The sequence below is a fragment of the Dryobates pubescens genome, chromosome 10 (assembly GCF_014839835.1).
Source record: "Dryobates pubescens isolate bDryPub1 chromosome 10, bDryPub1.pri, whole genome shotgun sequence".
Taxonomy (NCBI): Eukaryota; Metazoa; Chordata; class Aves; order Piciformes; family Picidae; genus Dryobates; species Dryobates pubescens.
The window spans coordinates 27,290,390-27,309,632 of record NC_071621.1 but is presented as its reverse complement, the minus strand read 5'-3'; the positions used below and the strand labels follow the sequence as shown (position 1 = coordinate 27,309,632).

General features: G+C 39.0%; 1 protein-coding gene across 1 annotated transcript in view; it reads left to right on the top strand.

The window, feature by feature from the left end:
- The window catches only part of DDX10 (DEAD-box helicase 10), a 192,189-nt gene that overhangs the window by 113,592 nt on the left and 59,354 nt on the right, over positions 1-19,243 (top strand). The window contains exons 15-16 of the mRNA XM_054164752.1: positions 732-893; positions 16,346-16,402. Coding sequence (XP_054020727.1) covers positions 732-893; positions 16,346-16,402 — 219 coding nt within the window. The remainder of the gene's footprint in view (positions 1-731; positions 894-16,345; positions 16,403-19,243) is intronic.

The following is a 19,243-nucleotide window of genomic DNA, read 5'->3' as shown; positions in this document are numbered from 1 at the left end:
GTTAAGCAAGAATTATTTTGCAGAGACTACCTCCAGGTGATGTCTGCTCCTACCATGAGTGTAAAGTATTAGATCATAAAATGGATGGGAATATTTTTGTGTGTGTGTGTGGTCTTTGGCTTCATTTTAGAGTTTCAGCTGCTTCAGGGAATATGGATGTGTTCAGCACGTCACCCACTAAGTCAAACTTGAAGCATCAGATGTTTCTGAAGTGGTTTTCATGCCATAGCCCATAAACCCCTCCACGTCTGTTCTCCTTAAGTCTCCAAAAGATGAGTTTACAGTCACAGTTTTTCAGGCACTGTGTTGAAGGCTAATCTCATTTTTCTCTCAGTTAATAGGTTGGAATACTGATTGTTTACATGAAAACATAGTCTAAATTTAGATTTGCTGGGGTTTTGTTCACTTGCATATATTTTGGAGAGCCATTAATTGAAAGCAAATATCATTTTTCTCCCAAAGTGACTAGCAGGATTATAAATCATTTGTCCCATCAGGCAAAGATTAAAACAAGGGCAGAAGTTCATGTGAATCCATTAAACAGTAATATGGTGTCATATGGAGACCTAATGTGATGTTAAATAAGGTACCAGAGTTTGTATTGTGCAATAGTTTGTTTCCTCTGGAAATTTAGTCTAGAAAAATAGTGTACTGGAATATTTAGGGCATCAAAACGTTGGTGTGGGAAAAATTATTCTAACCATTCTTTTTCTCCCTGGCATGTAATTCAGTTAGTGCAGCAGTGGCCACCTGTGCAGAAATCCAGTTTGGTGAAAGGAGATGAAGAAGATGATGGCAGTGGTATCAACTTAGATAAAGCAAGAGAGATACTGCAGGAAGAGGACAAATTTGACAAAGAAGAATACAGAAAGAAAGTAAAGGAAAAACATAGGGTAAGTTCATTTCTGTCTGTAGATACTCTGATATGGATTACTCAGTGAGGATAAATACTTCAATATATTGTGAAATAAGGTAATGAAATACATCTGCCTTTTCAGGACTACATTGCATACAGGAAGACTTCTGATGTTAAGTAGCTGGATAAACCAAAGCCTGATGCTTTGTTGTACCAGTTGTTGGTAGCGGTGGATCTTTATTTACAACTTTGAAATCTGCTAGGAGTTTAGTATAGTTTTTTAAAGCAGAGTTCAATGAAAGGGTTTGTTTCACAAAAAGTGTTGTTTGGCATACATTCTCTAACAAATGCTGAAGATGTTTAGGGGGAAGGGGAAGTAGAAGATGTGTTCAGGTTATTACATGCTCAACATTCAGTGTTGCATTTGAGGTAGGCAAAAGTGTGAGCTGTAATAGTAACAGTTAGGAAAATAAACCAAGTCCTGCTCTTTGGCCTCATCCAGGCAGAGACAAGCACTGTCTGCTTTCTCATGTTAAGCTGGTTTGTGAGCAGAAGATCCACTCTTCAGTGACCCATGAAGAAGATATACTGTTACTATGTGGGGCAGATACTACCTAACCTTTTCCTTTCCTTTCTGCAATAATGCTAGTTATTTCAGTCCTGTTTTGTTTTAATTTCCTTCCTGCAAGCAGACTGCTGTAGATCTTTGTCCATTTGACGTATTTTTTAACTGCAGATGTGACAAGTCTCTGATACTTGATTTTTTTTTGCCTTGGTTACTGAACTCTCCTACAATCCTCTCCTTCCTAGGTTTTTGGGAAAGCTGTAGTTAAATGTCTCCTCTCTGCTTTTGCTTCAGATTTTCTCCAAGTCTTTGCTTAACATTTTCATCAATTTAACTGTATTTGTTGCTTCACTTTCAGTAGTTTTCAATTGTATCTTCATTCTTTTTCCCTCATCTTAATATTTTTCTTCCTACTGCAGCTGATGTTTATTGTTTCCTGTTTTGTATGTTTTGCAGTTCTTATTTTTTCTCTAAATTTTTGAATCATGCTGGATTTATTGAATTCATTATGTGAGTAGATTAGCAGACTACTAGACACAAATGTGTTTCCATTCTGTCTAAACCAAATGTAGAAGTCTGCTACATGGCTAGGTAGATCAGTAATCGAAAAGTCATCTGGAGTGGAATGTGTGGTAGTACTTGAAGTCTCTACATTGGTTTGAAAATGGCTACTTAGAATAACAAAATAATTTATGGAAGGCTATTAGAGCATATGTTGTTTCATCCAGATTGTTGTATTTTGCACATGGGCTCGGAATTTTGTTTGGATTGTGAATGACTGTAGAAAAAGCAGTGCTTTTTATAAAGGTTATAAGTTTATGGATCATCATTTATGGATCCCTGTCTTACAGTTTCTTCAGTATATTCATAGTATCATAGTATCAGTCAGTGTTGGAAGGGACCACAAGGATCATCTAGTTCCAACCCCCCTGCCATGGCAGGGACACCCCACACTAGATCAGGCTGGCCAGAGCCTCATCCAGCCTGGTCTTAAACACCTCCAGGGACGGGGCCTCAACCACCTCCCTGGACAACCCATTCCAGGGCTTCACCACTCTCATGGTGAAGAACTTCCTCCTCACATCCAGCCTGAATCTCCCCACCTCCAGCTTCATTCCATTCCCCCTAGTCCTATCACTACCTGATATCCTGAGAAGTCCCTCCCCAGCCATCAAGATATTCTTCAAGATAAATATCTTTGGGCATAAAAAAGGAAGCTTTTAAAATCAAAACTTTCACAAAACAGTGTGGTGGTTTGGTTTTGCTTTTTTTAAGGTTAGTATAACCTGTAAACTTAATATGAACTTTCCTTGCAAAACGGTTTCTGATGAAGAGCAAAACTGTTCAGAAAGTATCCACAGGCCATGGCTTTTAAATCCATGTGTGAATGCCATTTAAATGAGCACAGTTTTCAGTGTGATCAGAAAAATGTTTTTGTGCATTCATGAGATGCTTGGATTAGATGAGATGTGTCTTGCAGTGCCTTTAAGGCTTGTGGAAACTTGCAAGGCATCTATGCTATAATTAGGTTTCCATCATGAGTCTCCCATTTTGTTTTCCTCTCCTTCTGCAAGTGGAGAAAAATTGAAAATCAGATGGATTAAAATAAATAAAGATCTGAGGTATAATTGTGATGTAATTAATGCTTATTGAAGTGTTGGAAGCAAAATAAATTTTACCAGTTGAGCACAGGGAAAGGGCAGCAGTGCTGATGTAGATGATGTGAGAAGAATTCTGCATTAATGGATATTTAATGACAGCCCAGCAAGAGCTATATATTTGAGCTCTTTTGAAATGTGTAAAATGTTATTAAAAACAATAAAGGGAGAAGTGAATTAAAGCATTCAGAGCATGTTTTTACACTCCATTTTTCAAGTTTTCAACTGAAAATATGCTGTTGTTAGGAGCAAAATAGTGGCAGAAAGGGATTCATCTTGCTTCTTAATAATCTCTCTTTCTGTATAATAACCCAAGCTCAGAAAAATACCCATCGGTGATGAAGGAGAAATGAACAGAAGCCTTATTTCTTACCTCTTTCCAGTAAGATATGCTGTGAACTTAGGATGATCAAAGTGAAAAGATGGCTATACTTTTTTCCCCCCTTTTAAAAAATGTTATTTTATTTTATTTGGGTGGTTATAGTAACAAACAAGCTGAGGTTGTTTTTGGGGGCCTGCTACTGCAAGATGCAGTAGTTCCATACCTCCCTGGAAGACATTAAACAACAGTGATTGTAGAGGTATGACAGCAGTTAGGTTTCATGTCACAGGGGGCATCTTTTGGAAGATGCTGCACTGTAAGCATTGTGCCAGCTAGACTTCAGGTCACAGGGGGGAATCTTTCAGAAGATGATGCAGGGTAAGCATTGTACCACAAGTCTGTGCTTTAAATGTAAGAGATCTCCTATATTTTTGAGACTCCTTGCAGAATCTTCTAGTAATACTGCTGTTACCAGGAGGGAAGTGGAGATATTTTGTATCCCTTGGCCTACTGAAATGGAACCAATTTGTATCACCTGAAGTGCAGAGTCCTGTGGTCTCTTTAGTTTTGCTCATGCTGTTCTTATTGCAGTAAAATATATTGACCTGTTTTTGAAAGCGTATTGAAGCAGGATACTTCTGTTTGGTTTGTTTCCTGTTCCCTAAATGCCTTTGATAATTGGTCAGCAGATAGTTCTAATGAGGAGGATATGTTGTGATATTTCACTCTTTGTATATTTGCTTTTCCAATTATTATTACTTAATTAACTATTTCCAAGGCTAAAAGAGGAAATTCTTCATACCAGACTTTATGGAAAGACTTCCATAAAATAAATAACTTGTAGTTTCAGGTAGAGTATACTTATCCTAGTGAACTTATTCAATAATTTATGGTTAAGAATCATTCTTAAAAATGGAAAGTTGCAAACTGGTAATGGAAACCAAATTCCTTAAATTTCAACTGATAAGTTTCTCTGCATGTCTATTAGATGGAGGCTTCTGCTGTTCCAGGTTACAGACCCAGCCCTAGCAAGGCTGCAGACTTGTTGCACAGATGCACATGCGCAGGACACACGTGGGAGGCACAGGCATGAGAGGCAGCGCTCACAGAAACACGAACAGCAAAGGCAGAGCAAGCTTATTCCTTCTTGTTGGCTGGTTTGCTAGAAGAGCTATGAACATCCTTACTCCTTTAATTCACAAGTGCACTCACATTCACCTAGCCCTTAAATAAGAGCATGGGCCCTAGATATGTCCAGTATCCAGTGCACACCGTAGGGCCTTACACAGTCACTGGCCTTTACCTTGTTTTTTTTCCAGATGGTCTTTCCATTCAGTCTCACAGTGCCTTCCAAGCATTCTGTTATAACTTTGCTCTTTCCCATGAGACTGATAAGCATAGATAACTTTGTTTCTCTTGCTCTTATCAGTTACAAAGCTTTGTGTAAACTTTCTCAAGGTTGTACTGGTGTGGTTCCTTTAGTGTTCATCTATCTGTGACTTAGGAGTTCAGGTCTCTTGTTACTGCCTGCCTTACTGCTCATTTGGCTTAGTGTTTTTCTCCCTTTTGTCTTTATCTCACTGTGATCAGGATATCGTTACAAACCACATTATTATATTCAGGATAGACCACATAGATTTAAACATGGAATTCAAAAGGAGTATTTTCTAATTTTCATGAGTATATAGGGGAGGATGCACATAATTCTTTTGAGTCTGGAAAGGATGCATCCTCTGAGGAAGAAAAATGGAGTTATAATGCAGAGGATGATATAACAGCATCTGTACTGAGTTTAGAGCTAATGCTTTAAAATCATGGGGCATTTAGGGGAAGAAAAGGTACTAACAGCTATGTATAACATCTAGTGTTGGAGAGTGTATTTGGAGAAGTATGGTCACCTTTTCACAACTTAAAATCTGTATGAATGTAATTTATTTGATGAAAGACACACCTAATGTAGGAACTTGGGAAAAATACATGTAGGGTCACTTGTGAAGGAAGAGTTAATTTCTTTTATAACCTGCAGTTATCCAAAGGTTAGAATCAAACTCAGTTTATTTTTAAAAGCAGTAATGCAGGTAATTTTAACTAGTGGGAGAACAATGATGTGACTGAAGCAGTGAAGGTGTCAGTCTTGGGTCACATGGAAAAGCTCTTGAGGGAGAATGCCCTGTACATTGCCCCTTCTTTTCAGCAGCTCCCCTCCAATGGGGCTCTAGGCTCTGTCCTGCTCCCAGTTATGCTTTTGCAAATAATTTCTGTTGATGACAGAGTAGTTATTATTTAAACAGGTTTGGTTTATAGTTTTATAAAGTAATGCTATAAGTATTTGTAGCATAGGGTAGTAGATCAATGAATAGTGTGTATAGCCATTCAAGAAACAGAAAAGATGTCCTAGAGATTTTCTTTATTTTATCAAGGTTTTATTAATGATTAAAACAACTAATTATATGCAGTTAATAAAAAGAAAAACAGATGCTATGCAGCTGTTCTGGTTTGGGCTGGTGTAGTGCTGTATTGTGGATTTAGAATGACCAAAGTGTTGCTAACATGCTGACATTCTAGTTGCTGCTGAGCAGTGCTTACACTAAGTCAAGCAATTTTCAGCTTCTCCTGCTGCTCAACCAGCAGAGGCTGGGGATGCACAAGAAGCTTTGAGCAGATATAACCAGGACAGCTGACCAAAATGAGCTGAAGAAATACTCCATGCCATGTGATGTCATGCTAAACAATAAAAGTGCGGGGAGTAGGCCTGGGGGTGGCAGCCCACTGCTAGGGGACTGACTGGGCATTGATTGGTGGTGAACAACTGCTTTGGGGTCTTTTATCACTATAATTATTTGCCCTTCCTTTTATGTCTTATTAAGCTGTTCTTATCTCAGCCCACGGTGTTCTACCTTTTTTTTCTTTCCTGATTCTCTCCCCCATCACACTGAGGAGGAGTGAATGAGCAGCTGTTGGGTGTTTAGCTACCTGATGAGTGTTTAGTTGCCTGCTGGGTTAAACCACAACAATGGCACAAACCATTTGGTACACTGGAAGACAAATGCACTCATGAAAAATAGTATTTGTAGTTTGAAATCAATCAATACATTAATTTTGAAGAGAGTTTGTATCATATTTCAAAGGAAATGATCTGAAGGGGAAAAAAATCCTGATGAAGTATTACGCTCTTTATTAAGTAAAGCACTTGAATAGTTCTTCACTTTGAGGTGAAATTTGTCAGATTTCAGTGTAATTGTGCAGTTGGTTTAATGCAGTGCTGGGTGAGGATGATAAAATTCTCTCATGTAAAGAGTGTTCCAGCATAGGAACAAAATATAAAGGGAAGAGGTTGCTGCTGAGAGGAGTGTTCAGATGAATGGCAAAATAAATTAAGAGAGTATTATTTTGTTAGGAAGCCTGAGCCCTTTCAAGCTGTTGCGTGCATGCAGTGCTGCTGTTATGTTCCAAGTGCAGAACTATTAAGATAAGGGGAATGGACACTGACAGTGGATTGACAGGCATCCCTTTTCAGTCTTAGCAGCACCATCTGTCCAGCCTTGCTGTGCTGCTGGCAGAAGCAAGGGTTTGCTTACTGTTTACTTTTCTTGCACTTCAACAGCTGGATGGGCTATGCTTAAAGCTTCAGATGCCCTTGAATGTATTAGAAGAATTTTCCAGCAGTCAGAGTTCTTGGCCTCATCTTCTTGATGTGAAGAATAAGAAAATGAAATAACTGTGTGAAGGTTGTTGGTGTACATCCAAATCAGAAAATGGAACTGTGGGTGGAGGCTGAACTGCATGCTTAACTTCAGTTAGGGCAGAGCTGCAGCATTAGTGCTGTAAAAGGAGCTTCCATGCCAGGCTGCTTATCCTACTGAGGGGTTTAATGGCACAACTGCCCCAAATCCTGACCTCTACCTGTCATGGCTCTTTGAGACGACCTAGCAGCTTTTGATGGGAGCTGTACCCTTTGCTTGCTGAGGACGCGGGTACTGGTGGGTACCTGTATCTACGTGGTCAGGCACAGACAGCAGTGGGATTTTTCTGCCTTCTGTCAGATCTGGTGTATAAGACCTAAATATTTCCTTAAGAATGACTGCATTAAGACATCTCAAGAGTCCATAACTTGTATAGATTATGAATTCTCATTCTTAAGTGGCATCATCTCTTCAAAACCAAAAGCAGCCACAGGATTAGATGAAGTGCATGTTCATCATCCTTTTCCCTCTACTTTTCTCTAGAAAACACTGCTGGTTTTTGCAATGCAACTCCTATTGACATAGACATTAGGATTTCAGTTCACAGCTTTAAATGCTACTTTTAAGCAGCATTAACTAACTTAATTTGTGTTGTAATTCTGTTGAAACTACATTTTGACTTAAATTAAGATTACCTTTACCTCTCCCTGTGTTTGTGTACATGTATGAAGGGTTGGAATGGAAGGGCCTGTGAATTCATTTGAAAAAAATCTATTTGATGCCTGTAGGCTCAGAATCTGCCTCAGATGCCATTTGCACTTTTCCTGTGTGGTCTTAAATAAGTAATATTAAACCTATATATTTCAGTTTCCCTCCCAGTAAACATCAGCTCTACAGATGAGGTTTATATTGTTGTTTATATAGTTTGTTGCTTGAAGAGATTATTGAATAGATTTCTAAACCCAAATGTTAAGATATTAAAGACACCCCAGCAAACAAACAAAACAAGTGATACACAAAATAAACTAATAGCTTTCTCTTTTTGCTCTAAAGACACTAAGATTTGTTGGGTTTATGCTAACCATTTTTCTGTGCAGTTTCCAGGTTTAACAAAATAAATATTGAAATAAGTGTTAATAAGTTGATTCAGTTTTATCTTTCATTTGGGAATGCTGGTCTGTGTTGGTTGGAGTTCTTCTCCTGTCCACCTGAGCATAGCAGAAGTGCCATGGCAGTGGGCACAGTTTGATTCTGTATTGCTCTCATGTGTGTGCTGATCATGTAGCTGGAAGTTCGTAATCTTGCTCTGTGGGCTGGTGCCGTTTTTATTAGAGTTGGATTCTCAGATACCAAATTGCTTGCAAGCTGAGCAGTTAATAATAATAATAAAAGCATATTTTGCATGCAAGCAGCACAAACTTGGTGTGAAATCTGAGAAAAGACAAATGTGGGATGCCACAGTGCCATTTATTGAGTCATATTTAAGAGCCCATTTTTGTTTTCATGTGGGTGGAAACCACCACTTGAATGCAACGATGCCAACATTCAAGAGATGATGTGAACTTTGGAACAGCTCTTTGTGTAGTTTCTACAGCTCAGCTCACAATGTTTAACTATGTCCCACTAAAATAACAAGACATAGTAAAATACATAGAATACATAGAATAAATCAGGTTGGAAGAGACCTTCAAGATCATCGCGTCCAACCCATCAACCAATCCAACACCACCTAAACAACTAACCCATGACAAGAAATTGTATCTAGTTCTGTTATCAACTAAGATGTATTAACAAATGACAGCCAGATTTTTCCAGGCCACAGGGTGATTTGTGCTAAAGGTTGGCCACCCTTAAGATCTGTTGTGCGACAGACCATTGCCTCAGCTTTTAAATAGAAGAGCTTGGTAGCTCCAAGTTACAATATCAGTATGTAAAGGATCAATTATTAACAGTGCAGTGTTAAAAATCTTTGAACTAATCCTGTGAGAGTTCTTGAGCCTTTAAATAATAAAGGCTTCAGGTGACTTAGAGGAACAGGACGTTTTCACAGGAAAAAGATTTGCCTTAGCTGTGTTGAGTGAAAATATTTCTTGCCTTTGGGTAAGCAAATAAACGGGGCGAGTGGAGTTTTAGGCTGGTAAAACTTCACTGTATTGCCAACTAAACAACTATGTTTAATGTAAGTGAGCAGTTATGACATCTGTGCAAATTATTTAATATAGAGGAAGGAGACTTTTATCTTACACAAACAGGTTGGACTTGATGATCTTTGAGGTCTTTTCCAACCTTATTGATTCTATGATTCTATGATCTTTCAAAAAACAAAAAGCTGAAAGCAAAATTACTGTATGAAACATGACAACAATCCATATATATATATATTTAGTATTTCAGCAAAGCCTCTGGACAAAGTAAAATGAACTCTTATCTGTAGAAAGAAGAGAGTCAAAAGAAAAGGGGATTTCCTGGGGTGAAGGTAGGGGCAGGAAAGAGCTTTCAGTTTTCAGAATTACTGAATTTTATTTTCATCTTCCTTTTAAAATTTATTTTCATAGTATCATAGTAGTATCAGTCAGGGTTGGAAGGAACCACAAGGATCATCTAGTTCCACCCTTCCTGCCATGGGCAGGGACACCCCACACTAGATCAGGCTGGCCAGAGCCTCATCCATCCTGGTCTTAAACACCTCCAGGGATGGGGCCTCAATCACCTCCCTGGACAACCCATTCCAGGGCTTCACCACTCTCATGGTGAAGAACTTCCTCTTCAAGTCCAGTCTGAATCTCCCCACCTCCAGCTTCATTCCATTAATTTAATTTAATTTTATTAGTTTTTATTTTCTTATTGTAACTAAAATTTTGGCTCCTAAAACATCTATATGTGAAGCATTCACATTTTTCTAACCTCACCAACTAGAGAGCCATACTACTATTTTATTACTATTTTTCCTCAGCTTGAAAACATGGAATGTAAATGTTAGAATATTTCTTTTTGCGTATGTGGTGGGTTTAGGCTATGCCTCTCAAATTTAGTTACAGATTTCGAGCAGAGAAGTAGAAAAATAGCAACAAATCACTACTGGGTGTAAAAAGGAGAACAAAAGATTATTCTAAACAAATTCATTGGGTAAATATCTGGGATAAGATGAGCTGTACCATAACAATGCTTCCCTTTTTTCTTCTCTTCTGATCTCAGCTGTTTTGCTTGGCTTGGGAGAGTTAACCTGCTTATTGGCTGGCTTTGGCTAAGTCAACTTCTCTGCTCCTTTTTCTTGTTCCTTTTGTACAGGGGGGTAAGGGGGTAGGGAGAGAGAAGCTAGTAGCTTCCCCTGATCCTTGGCCAGGGGGGTCCTTTTGCTGTCTATTAATTGTAAATATATGTATAACATTGTAAATACTGTATATTTTGTATGTATTCATTGCATTCCATTGTAGAGTGTAGATTTTGCTTGTAAATACAGCTTCATTTGCTTCTAACTGAGTTGGTCTGGCAAAAGTTAATGTTGGGGGGAAAACTTCAGCCCACCACAGCATGTGTTGGAGTCTTGGTGAGACATAAAAGGGGTATGAGTTTATGATTTAAAACCCAACGGTTGAAAGAAAGAGGAAATACGGGTGGAAAAAGAGGCCAGTGGCTGACTTCTTAACCAGAGTTAAGAACAGTGAGCAGCTCTTCTGTATGTTAGAAGCTGCTTTAGAAGCTGCTTTGCCCATGGCTGTGGCTCCTCGTTAGGCTGAGCTGCTTCCGTTGCCTTTTTCTAGTGCAGGAAAGGTAGAAAGTTTCAAGAACTGTGATGCTTCTGTGTTTAGTTGAAAGCCAAATGATTCAGCCATATTACATGGTGATGGGTAAAAGATTTCATCCCTGTGATTGCTGAGGTGTATTAACCATCCTTGTTAACTAGGTGTGTAATTGGAGAGAAAACAGAAAAGCTTATTTGGAGAAAATTTCTAAAAGCAGACCAAGAAGGGCATTGAGCTGTGGAATACCATTAATAGAGAGCTAAATAAAGGGAATAGACTGCTAACCAGTGTGGTTTGGTGGAAAGTAGGTGCAGTGAACTCTGTGCTTGCATGTATTTTTATCAGAGCAGAATCTGGTATGTAAATACATCTATGGAATACACTGAAAAGTCTGCTTTTAGGTTCTTTAATTAATAAACATGGCACAGATTAAATGGACCTAAACCTCAGTAACTGGAACATCCCAAACCAGTAACTTCTGATTATGTTTCGAGTGCACCCATGGGATTTGTTCCTTGGGAAGTGTGACATGTTTTTATAGTGACATGGAAGCAAGCTGCCTTGCTAAGTTGGCCTCAGACAAATAAAGCTGTTTTAAGATAGGCAGCAATACAAATGTCTAGGAAGAAGAATAACACTAGAATAGAATTTTAGGACTGAGACCTCTTCCCTTAGAGATACAGACCTTGAAAAAGATCTGGGTGGTCAGTGGAGACAACATGAACTATTGCAGTGGATTTTTCCGACAGGATCAAAAGGATTGATAGAATTATTGAACATACAAACAGACGTGGCAGATGAGGTTGGGGAAATGGTGAGATCTCAGAGAAGTCTGTTCCTGAAATATTAAAAAACCCTATATAGTGAGAAACATCTGGAGTTTATTTTCTTCACCTCACAAAAGAGAAGGTTAAGAGGAAGCATGATAAGCATGTAACTACATAAGGACCTAAATTTTAACAGAGGTTCCTTCAAACTGTTTGAATTTAAAGGGAGACTGTTTAAACATGGTCTAAAAATCAAAAGATTAGTAGGCTCAGGCTAATAACAGCAGCAACTACTAACAGAAGATAGTTTTGAAAGATAGTGGTGTGCTGGCTTTCAGTGAGATATTTTAAAATCTAGATTAAACAGTCTTCTGAATGAGGATATGACCACTACAGTAGAATCAGGGTTTAGTTTCTACAGCCTGTGTCATATTTGTCATGCACATTGATCCTGTCACCTTTCCAGTTTCCTGAATAGAACAGAATTAACCAGGTTGGAAAAGACCTTTGAGATCACCAAATCCAACCTATCATCCAACACCATCTAATCAACTAAACCATGGCACCAAGCACCCCATCCAGTCTCTTCCTAAACACCTCCAGTGATGGTGACTCCACCACCTCCCTGGGCAGCCCATTCCAATGGCCAATCACTCTTTCTGTGAAGAATTTCTTCCTAACACCCAGCCTAAACCTCTCCTGGTGCAGCTTGAGACTGTGTCCTCTTGTTCTGTTGGTGCTCAATCCAAACTGCTCCTTAAATGACATCTAGATAATCTGCATTTAGCCACTGTTCGAAACCTTCATTGTTCTATTTGTTGCTGGCCTAAGATAACAAATGAATATTCCGTTTACTGCCTCTAGGGAGATTTTTTTGGCTTTGGTCTACAGGGGCTGAAATCACATTCTTGGGAGTCAAAGTACAACAAATTACTGCATCAGTTTTTGGCTAAACTTTGATAGCCTGGAAAGGACATGGCTAGATCTATCAGCTGTGAAGAGGGTGCTGTGTGGGTATGAATGAGAGCTATTCAGCGCAAAAGAAAATATGACTGCTTGACTTCGCTGTTGTAGATAGAAGAGTATTTAATCAGGTTGTGATCAGATACCTGATAGCCTCATGGTGCCATGTTATCAAGTTATATGCTATTAATGTCAGCCAGTAACAGATATAATTAAATAGTCATTCTTTGAAACATGATCTTTTGTTTTTCTGCCCTAGTAAATTGAAAGAAATGAAAAATTGCATTTAATCTCTGAATTACATGCTGCTCTTACAAGCAATGATTTATAGCTTGAAAACCTGGCATTCTTGCTGTATTACACTTTAGATATTTTCTGTTATTTTTTCCCATGTGTGAAAAATAATATTGGGCAGCTTAATTTTTTATACCTAAGTTGCAGGCTTATCCATAGACAGAATCTATTCGCATGAAATAAATCAATACTGAGCTGTTCGACTGGCTCAACTTTGCCTCATTGGAATACATTTTACAGCTGTCTTACAATATATTGTCCATGTGCCCATATGTCTTCCCTAGCAGAAAGAGTGTGGGAATGAATGACATCATAATGAAAACACTCATCTGAATCTTTGGAGATCTGTGTTTCTGGCTGTGCTGTACCATTTCTTTGTAAGCTAAGGCAAGGTATTTAATTTCTGGGTTTTACATAGTCATATGAAAGGTTGTCTTTATTATGTGGGGATATTACCTTGGCACAACAGAATATACAGTTGATCTTTAGGTAATAAGAAATAAGGTCCTGACTGGGGAAAAGTATTTAGGCATTTGTTGAGCACACTGTAGGTGCTTACACGTGTGCTTGAATCTGTGTATAAGCGTAAACAGTGCTGTAATAGGATTGTTTTCTGGAATGAAAGCCTAAGTCAGAGCCTGATGGCTGTTCCTGCATTTGGAAGCAAAATAGCTCAGTGAGAGCAAGATTGCAAAGAGAGATGGTTGGTGCTGAGAACCAGGTTGCATGCGATGTGGTGGTGTGGGGGTTACACTGTATCAGCTCTCACCTGGTGCTTTGAACTCAATCACTTTGAGGAAAGTAATTTCTCAGACTGGTAATAAGCAAGATCCTACACACCACCACTCCTCCCAGTAAGGGATGGCACTGACAAACTAAAGTGTCTTCAGCTCAGGTAACTCTCTTTTGAGAAGAGAGCAGAGGAGACGGACTTGTTCAGTCTGGAGTAGAGGCAGCTTTGAGGGGACTTGACAGCAGCCCCTAGTGCCTCCAGAGACATCACAGAGATGGAGTCAGTGTCTTCACAGCAGTGCAGAGCAAAAGGGAAGAGATGATGGCCCTAAGTTAAAACAAGAGGTTCAGCATGGATATAATGGAAACTTTCTGTGAGGACAGTCAGGTGGTGACACAGGTTACTCAAAGATGCTGTGGAGTCTCCAACCTTGGGATTTGTCCAGGCTGGATGAAGCCATTTGAAGTGTGGCCTGACCTCAGAGCCAATCTTGCTGTGAGCAGGAGGTTGGACCAGAGACCCTCTGAAGTTCCTTGCAGTCAGAATGATCCTGTGAATGCTCAGTGTTGGCTGGAGTGCATTAGCTGTGCTCCTGAAGACTGCCTTGTAGTTTGAAACATAGCAGAAGCAGGCCTGATTAAAGCACTGGCTTCTGAAATGTACTTCTGTGGTAGGATGAACTTCTAACTCCAACTCAGTGCCAGTGTAGATGCATCCTGTGCAAAATCTGCCTTTGTTTTCCATTGACAAGGAACCAAACCCTCTCTGTCAAAAAAATCAAATCGATCTCTGCACCTATTGATTTTAGAATCTTTTTGTGCTATTATCTTTCTTTAGTGACTTAGACATGCTGTATGGTGTATTCCTCTTCTGTGGCAGTGTGTCAATCTCCTGCTTTCATAGCTGTCTTTTTACAGCTCTGTTTTAAATCCCTTGAGCAGGAACTTTCCTGCTATATTGGCTTCAGCCTGTGGTTGTAGTTAAGACACTGAATTTTCATATACCATAGAATTTTTCTGTCTAAAATTGTCAAGACTATCCAGTTTAAAAACTACTTTATCCTGCTTGGTAGTATCTGGTGTGTTACTTTCAAACTCTGTTCCCTTTCATTTTTCCCTTTTTGGATAGTTTTAGCAGAAAGATGAAAGAACCCTAATGGTGACCCCAAAGAGCAAACAATTCACAACTATAAACCATTTAAACACAGACTGAGGGAAATTGAGAAACTTAAATTAATTAGAAAAGCATAAATAAAAATAATCAAAAATTAATACAAATTTTACTTGGAAGAGAAGGAATCATAACATGAATGACCTGGTAAGGATCATGAGGTCTAGCTTGTGGGAGAGCAAACTGCCTGTGTTTGTACCTGTGTCCGGTTCTAGTGGCCTCTTTTGTCCTGTATGATGCCCTTGTGGCCTTAAAACATAATTATTGATGTTTATTGATTTTTGTTACATTAGGAAACCTGAAATAATAAGACAGTTGTGTTGTTTCTGTCTACAGTGGTGGAGGTTTTGTTTTGTTTCATATCATGCATTCAAGGCCCTTATATATAGCTCTGAATGTGTTGTGCTTGTACCAGCCAGCTTTGCACACAGCATTGGAGAACTATATAAAGCAGAGAGACAGAAACCTCATGTGGTTTTGTCCCTGTCTTTTTGGTGGGAGGATGAACTCTATCTGTTTAGTTTTGATTTGGAGAGAAGAGGTCGACTTAACTCAGAGTCTTAAAGTAAGCTAACACTTCTGTGGGTTAGATAGTTGGGGGAACAGAAAAGGGCACATACCAGACAAATGGCTCAAAAGAAACTGGATGTAGACACAAGTTGAAATTCTTGGTGGTTGTGCTCTCATTTTCCCAGGTCTGCACTCAAACATGCTGCCTCCCCAAACAGCTGTGTGTGGTACCTACCAATGTGATTTGGTGACTTCATTGTGATGTTATGGCACCAGGACTCTGGGAGCTATTGCTTTCTTATTACTTCCATGAGTGAGCTGAAATGTGACAGTTTTCAGTCTCCTCTGTGCTCAGGTGTTGCCTTTGGACTGATATTAATGTCCCCTTTTAAGTGGTCTTGGTTCTAAATGTTCTGACATGAGTCATGACTTACATTGCTCAAAGAAGCTGAGAGAGTTGTATTGCAGGAACAACAATGTCATCAGCATCCATAAGGCAAAATACAAAGAGGAAACTTAAGATTTGCGCATCAGTGCAATTACTAAGCAACTGCTGGTGGAGAGTGTTTCTTAATAACAGAGATGTGAAGGCTAGGAAAAATGTGTTTTAGCTTTCACTCCCAGTTGCTGTAGCAGCCATTTAGTTAGGAAAATTACCTTCTTAGTTTGTTAAAATGATTTGATTTCATATTAAGCCACTAAGAAATAATAAAATTGGATCTCTTGGTGTAATTTTAACTGTGTTGTTTTAGAAACAAATACCAATGTTGTCCAAAAACCTGCATCATTCCTTTAAGAATAACAAGCCTTGGTGAAGATAAAATGTGAGTTTGAATCACTGTTGCCATGATTTTTATTTCCTTCAAAAGTGAGAAGAATGAATAATGTATCAATCAGAGACTTTATTTATCCTCTTTCATCAGTAGCACATAGAGTGAATACCACCAGTATAGCACATGTCCATTAAAACTAACTGGGTGGATCAACCCTAGCTCAACTTAAAATATTAGAAGAAAATGAACAAACCAAAACCAACAACCCAGGAGTTTGCTTTAAAAATGTGCCTCTTTTTGTGTTTTAGGAGAAAAGACTGAAAGAAAGAGCAGCAAGGAGAGAAGCCAGGAATAAGAGCGCACAGGTAAGGATTTTTGTTGCTGTACTCAAGCTGCTGGTTGTGGGTTTGAAACTGGTTTTTTAAATGGCTTAATTCCTTTTAAGCAATGTTGTGACTAGTGACTCTATAAAGGCATTTTCTGTTGGCTTGCCTTTTCCTACTCCTTTGCTCTGATGTGTTTGTAATGACTTACCGTGGAAGGATACTGAGAAAGCGTGCACATGTGTGTAAGCATATGTGTCTGTATACATACATAAACCTTTGGGGAACCTTTGGGAATTGCAGCCTGTTTATTCTGTCTATCAAGTGGGTTGCAATTTCAGCTGCAGTGCTGATGCCTTTTTTTTTTTTCTCTGAATACATCATCATAACTTCCTGGCAGTTGACCAGGATTTTCTGGTCAAATCTCAGTTAAACTTGCTCCTTATGAACCCTTTTGGTTTCGCACAGCAAGTATTTACATTGAAGTTTATTCCTCTTGCTCAATTCCACAAATAAAACCTTTGATATCCTTTTCTTTATAAGCACATTGCCAATTTCCTAGAGGCTGTCTAGTGTTTCATATTGCTTGGTTTGTAATAAAATGAGATTTCATTCAGCTGCAACATTTTTCCAGGATATGGACAGGGTAATGTGTGTCATTTCTACCTCTGCATCTCCTTGTCCTTCACACGAACAGTTACGGTTTGTTCTTGGCAATTAGCAAATAACTTTCTCCCTTGAGGAAACTGATTTGTTTGAATTTTGTTCCTTGTCTGATTTCTGCAAGCTGGCTATGTGCTGGGAGGCTTGAGTGTAGGAAGATGCTTCGTTCTGTAGTTCTGAAGTGGAAAATAATTACAGTTTTGAGATGAGAAGCCTACTTATACTAAGTATTAAGTATGATTCTGTCTTCAGAGATGGAAAGCTATGAGAGCTGTTGGCATCATGACTCCCCATCAAGCAATAGAAATTTTCTGAATGTAATTGAGTGCATAGTTTTTAATGTATTGAGCAAGCATTTTAGAAAAATAATTATGGAATGAATGATTAATGGGCATCTTAATAAAGGGAGAAAACATTGATCAAATCAAGCTGCATCACATTCTTAAATGCTGCTTGTTAATTTGGGCTCTTTTTATGGAATAATAAAAGCCCATCCCAAAGTCATGTTATTCAGAAGCTGGAGAAATAAACCCTTTTCTTTCAAAAGAATCTGTTTGCTGATGTACTTCTCCTATCCTATTCTTTGTCAAACAGATGAATCTGTTGGCAAATTAATGAAGTTGATCTCTATTGAGAAATGATCTGTGTGAGGGTTGTGTGTATCCATGGGGGCAGTATTGATTAAATGCTGAGCCTCACTCTCAAAACTAAGGTAACTCGCAATTTGATGCACCTCTGCCTCTCTCCTGTGCATCACTCGTACTTGGAAAGCTGGCTTGCTAGCCCTGGTCTAGTGTGAGATTGGCATAGGATTTCTGTGAGAGTACCAGCTGTGCAAACCTGCTACTTTATTAGTTTTATTAATTTTATTCATGAAGTGCTTAGCTCACTTTCTGCAAGAAGGTGCAAGTCTCAGGAGCTGACACGTCTCCTGAGTGAAAAATGTTGGGCTTTTTCTCTCATTTAGAGGCTGGTTTTGCCAGTACTGTATGCAGCTGAGTCCTGTCATTTTCAGTGGGGCTCATTTAAGGGAAGATGCTTCTGCTGAGAGAGGTTGCCAGCTTGGAGCCAGGCCATTCACACCTGGAAGTGGAAGGGAGCAGTAGATGGTAGACAAAGGTGGCAGTTTCTGTCTGCTGGGAGTCTGAAGAATTCTCTACTTCACAGTGTCTGAGAGATACTTCAGCCACAATAGCTGAAGTTCTCCATAGGCCTGTGGGATATGACTCAAGCAGCTCCTAGGAGATACTCAGGGTAAAGAAAATAAAAGAAGGAAACAGTAAACACAGAAACTATTGAAAGAGAAACTAGTTTAGAAAATACATGTTGCCTAAATCAGGAGTTCAAAAATCTTTGCATTTTCACTTGTGCTTTCAGAATATGGCTTGTGACCCATTTACTCTGCCATACACAACTCATTTTGCAATTAATAGCATTTTCTTATAAGAGAAAGTAATGAGGATAACCAAAAAAGTAGAAAAGTAATTTTTAGCTATATTAATATAGTTTCACAGCTGGAGAAAAGGACTTGATCAACAATTATAAGCAGTTCGTAATTGAAAAGCAGCTGTGGTCATAATTCGTTGTTCCATGTCTATTTGCACTAATCCCCTTACATGTTTTGTTTTATTAACTGCATCTCTCCTACATTCTAAACTCCTTGGGTTACAGAGTTTCTTATTTTTCACTAGTATGCCAAAATGGAAATTTACTTTCCCATTCTAAACATTAAGTAATAATGAATTGCAGAATCACAGAATGATAGGGCTTGGAAGGTGCCTCTAGAGATCATCTAGTTCAACCCCCCCCTCCAGAGCAGGTTCACCTAGAGCAGGTTGCACAGAACAGCATCCAGGAGGCTATGGAATGACTTCAGAGATGGAGACTCCACCACATCTCTGGGCAGCCTGTTCCAGTGCTCCATCACCCTCAATGGAAAAGAGTTCCTCCTCATGTTTAGATGGAACTTTCTGTTTTCAAGTTTGTGCCTGTTACCCCTTGTCCTGTCACTGGCCAACACTGAAAAAGTATTGGCCACATCCTCCTGACTCTCACCCTTAAAATATTTATAAGCATTGTTAAGATCCCTGCTAAGACTTAAGCCCCAAGTCCCTCAGCCTTTCTTCATAAGAGAGATGTTCTAGTCTCCATGCCATCTTTGTAGCTCTCTGCTGTACACTCTCAAGCAGTTCCTAGTCCTTCTTTAACCGGGGAGCCCAA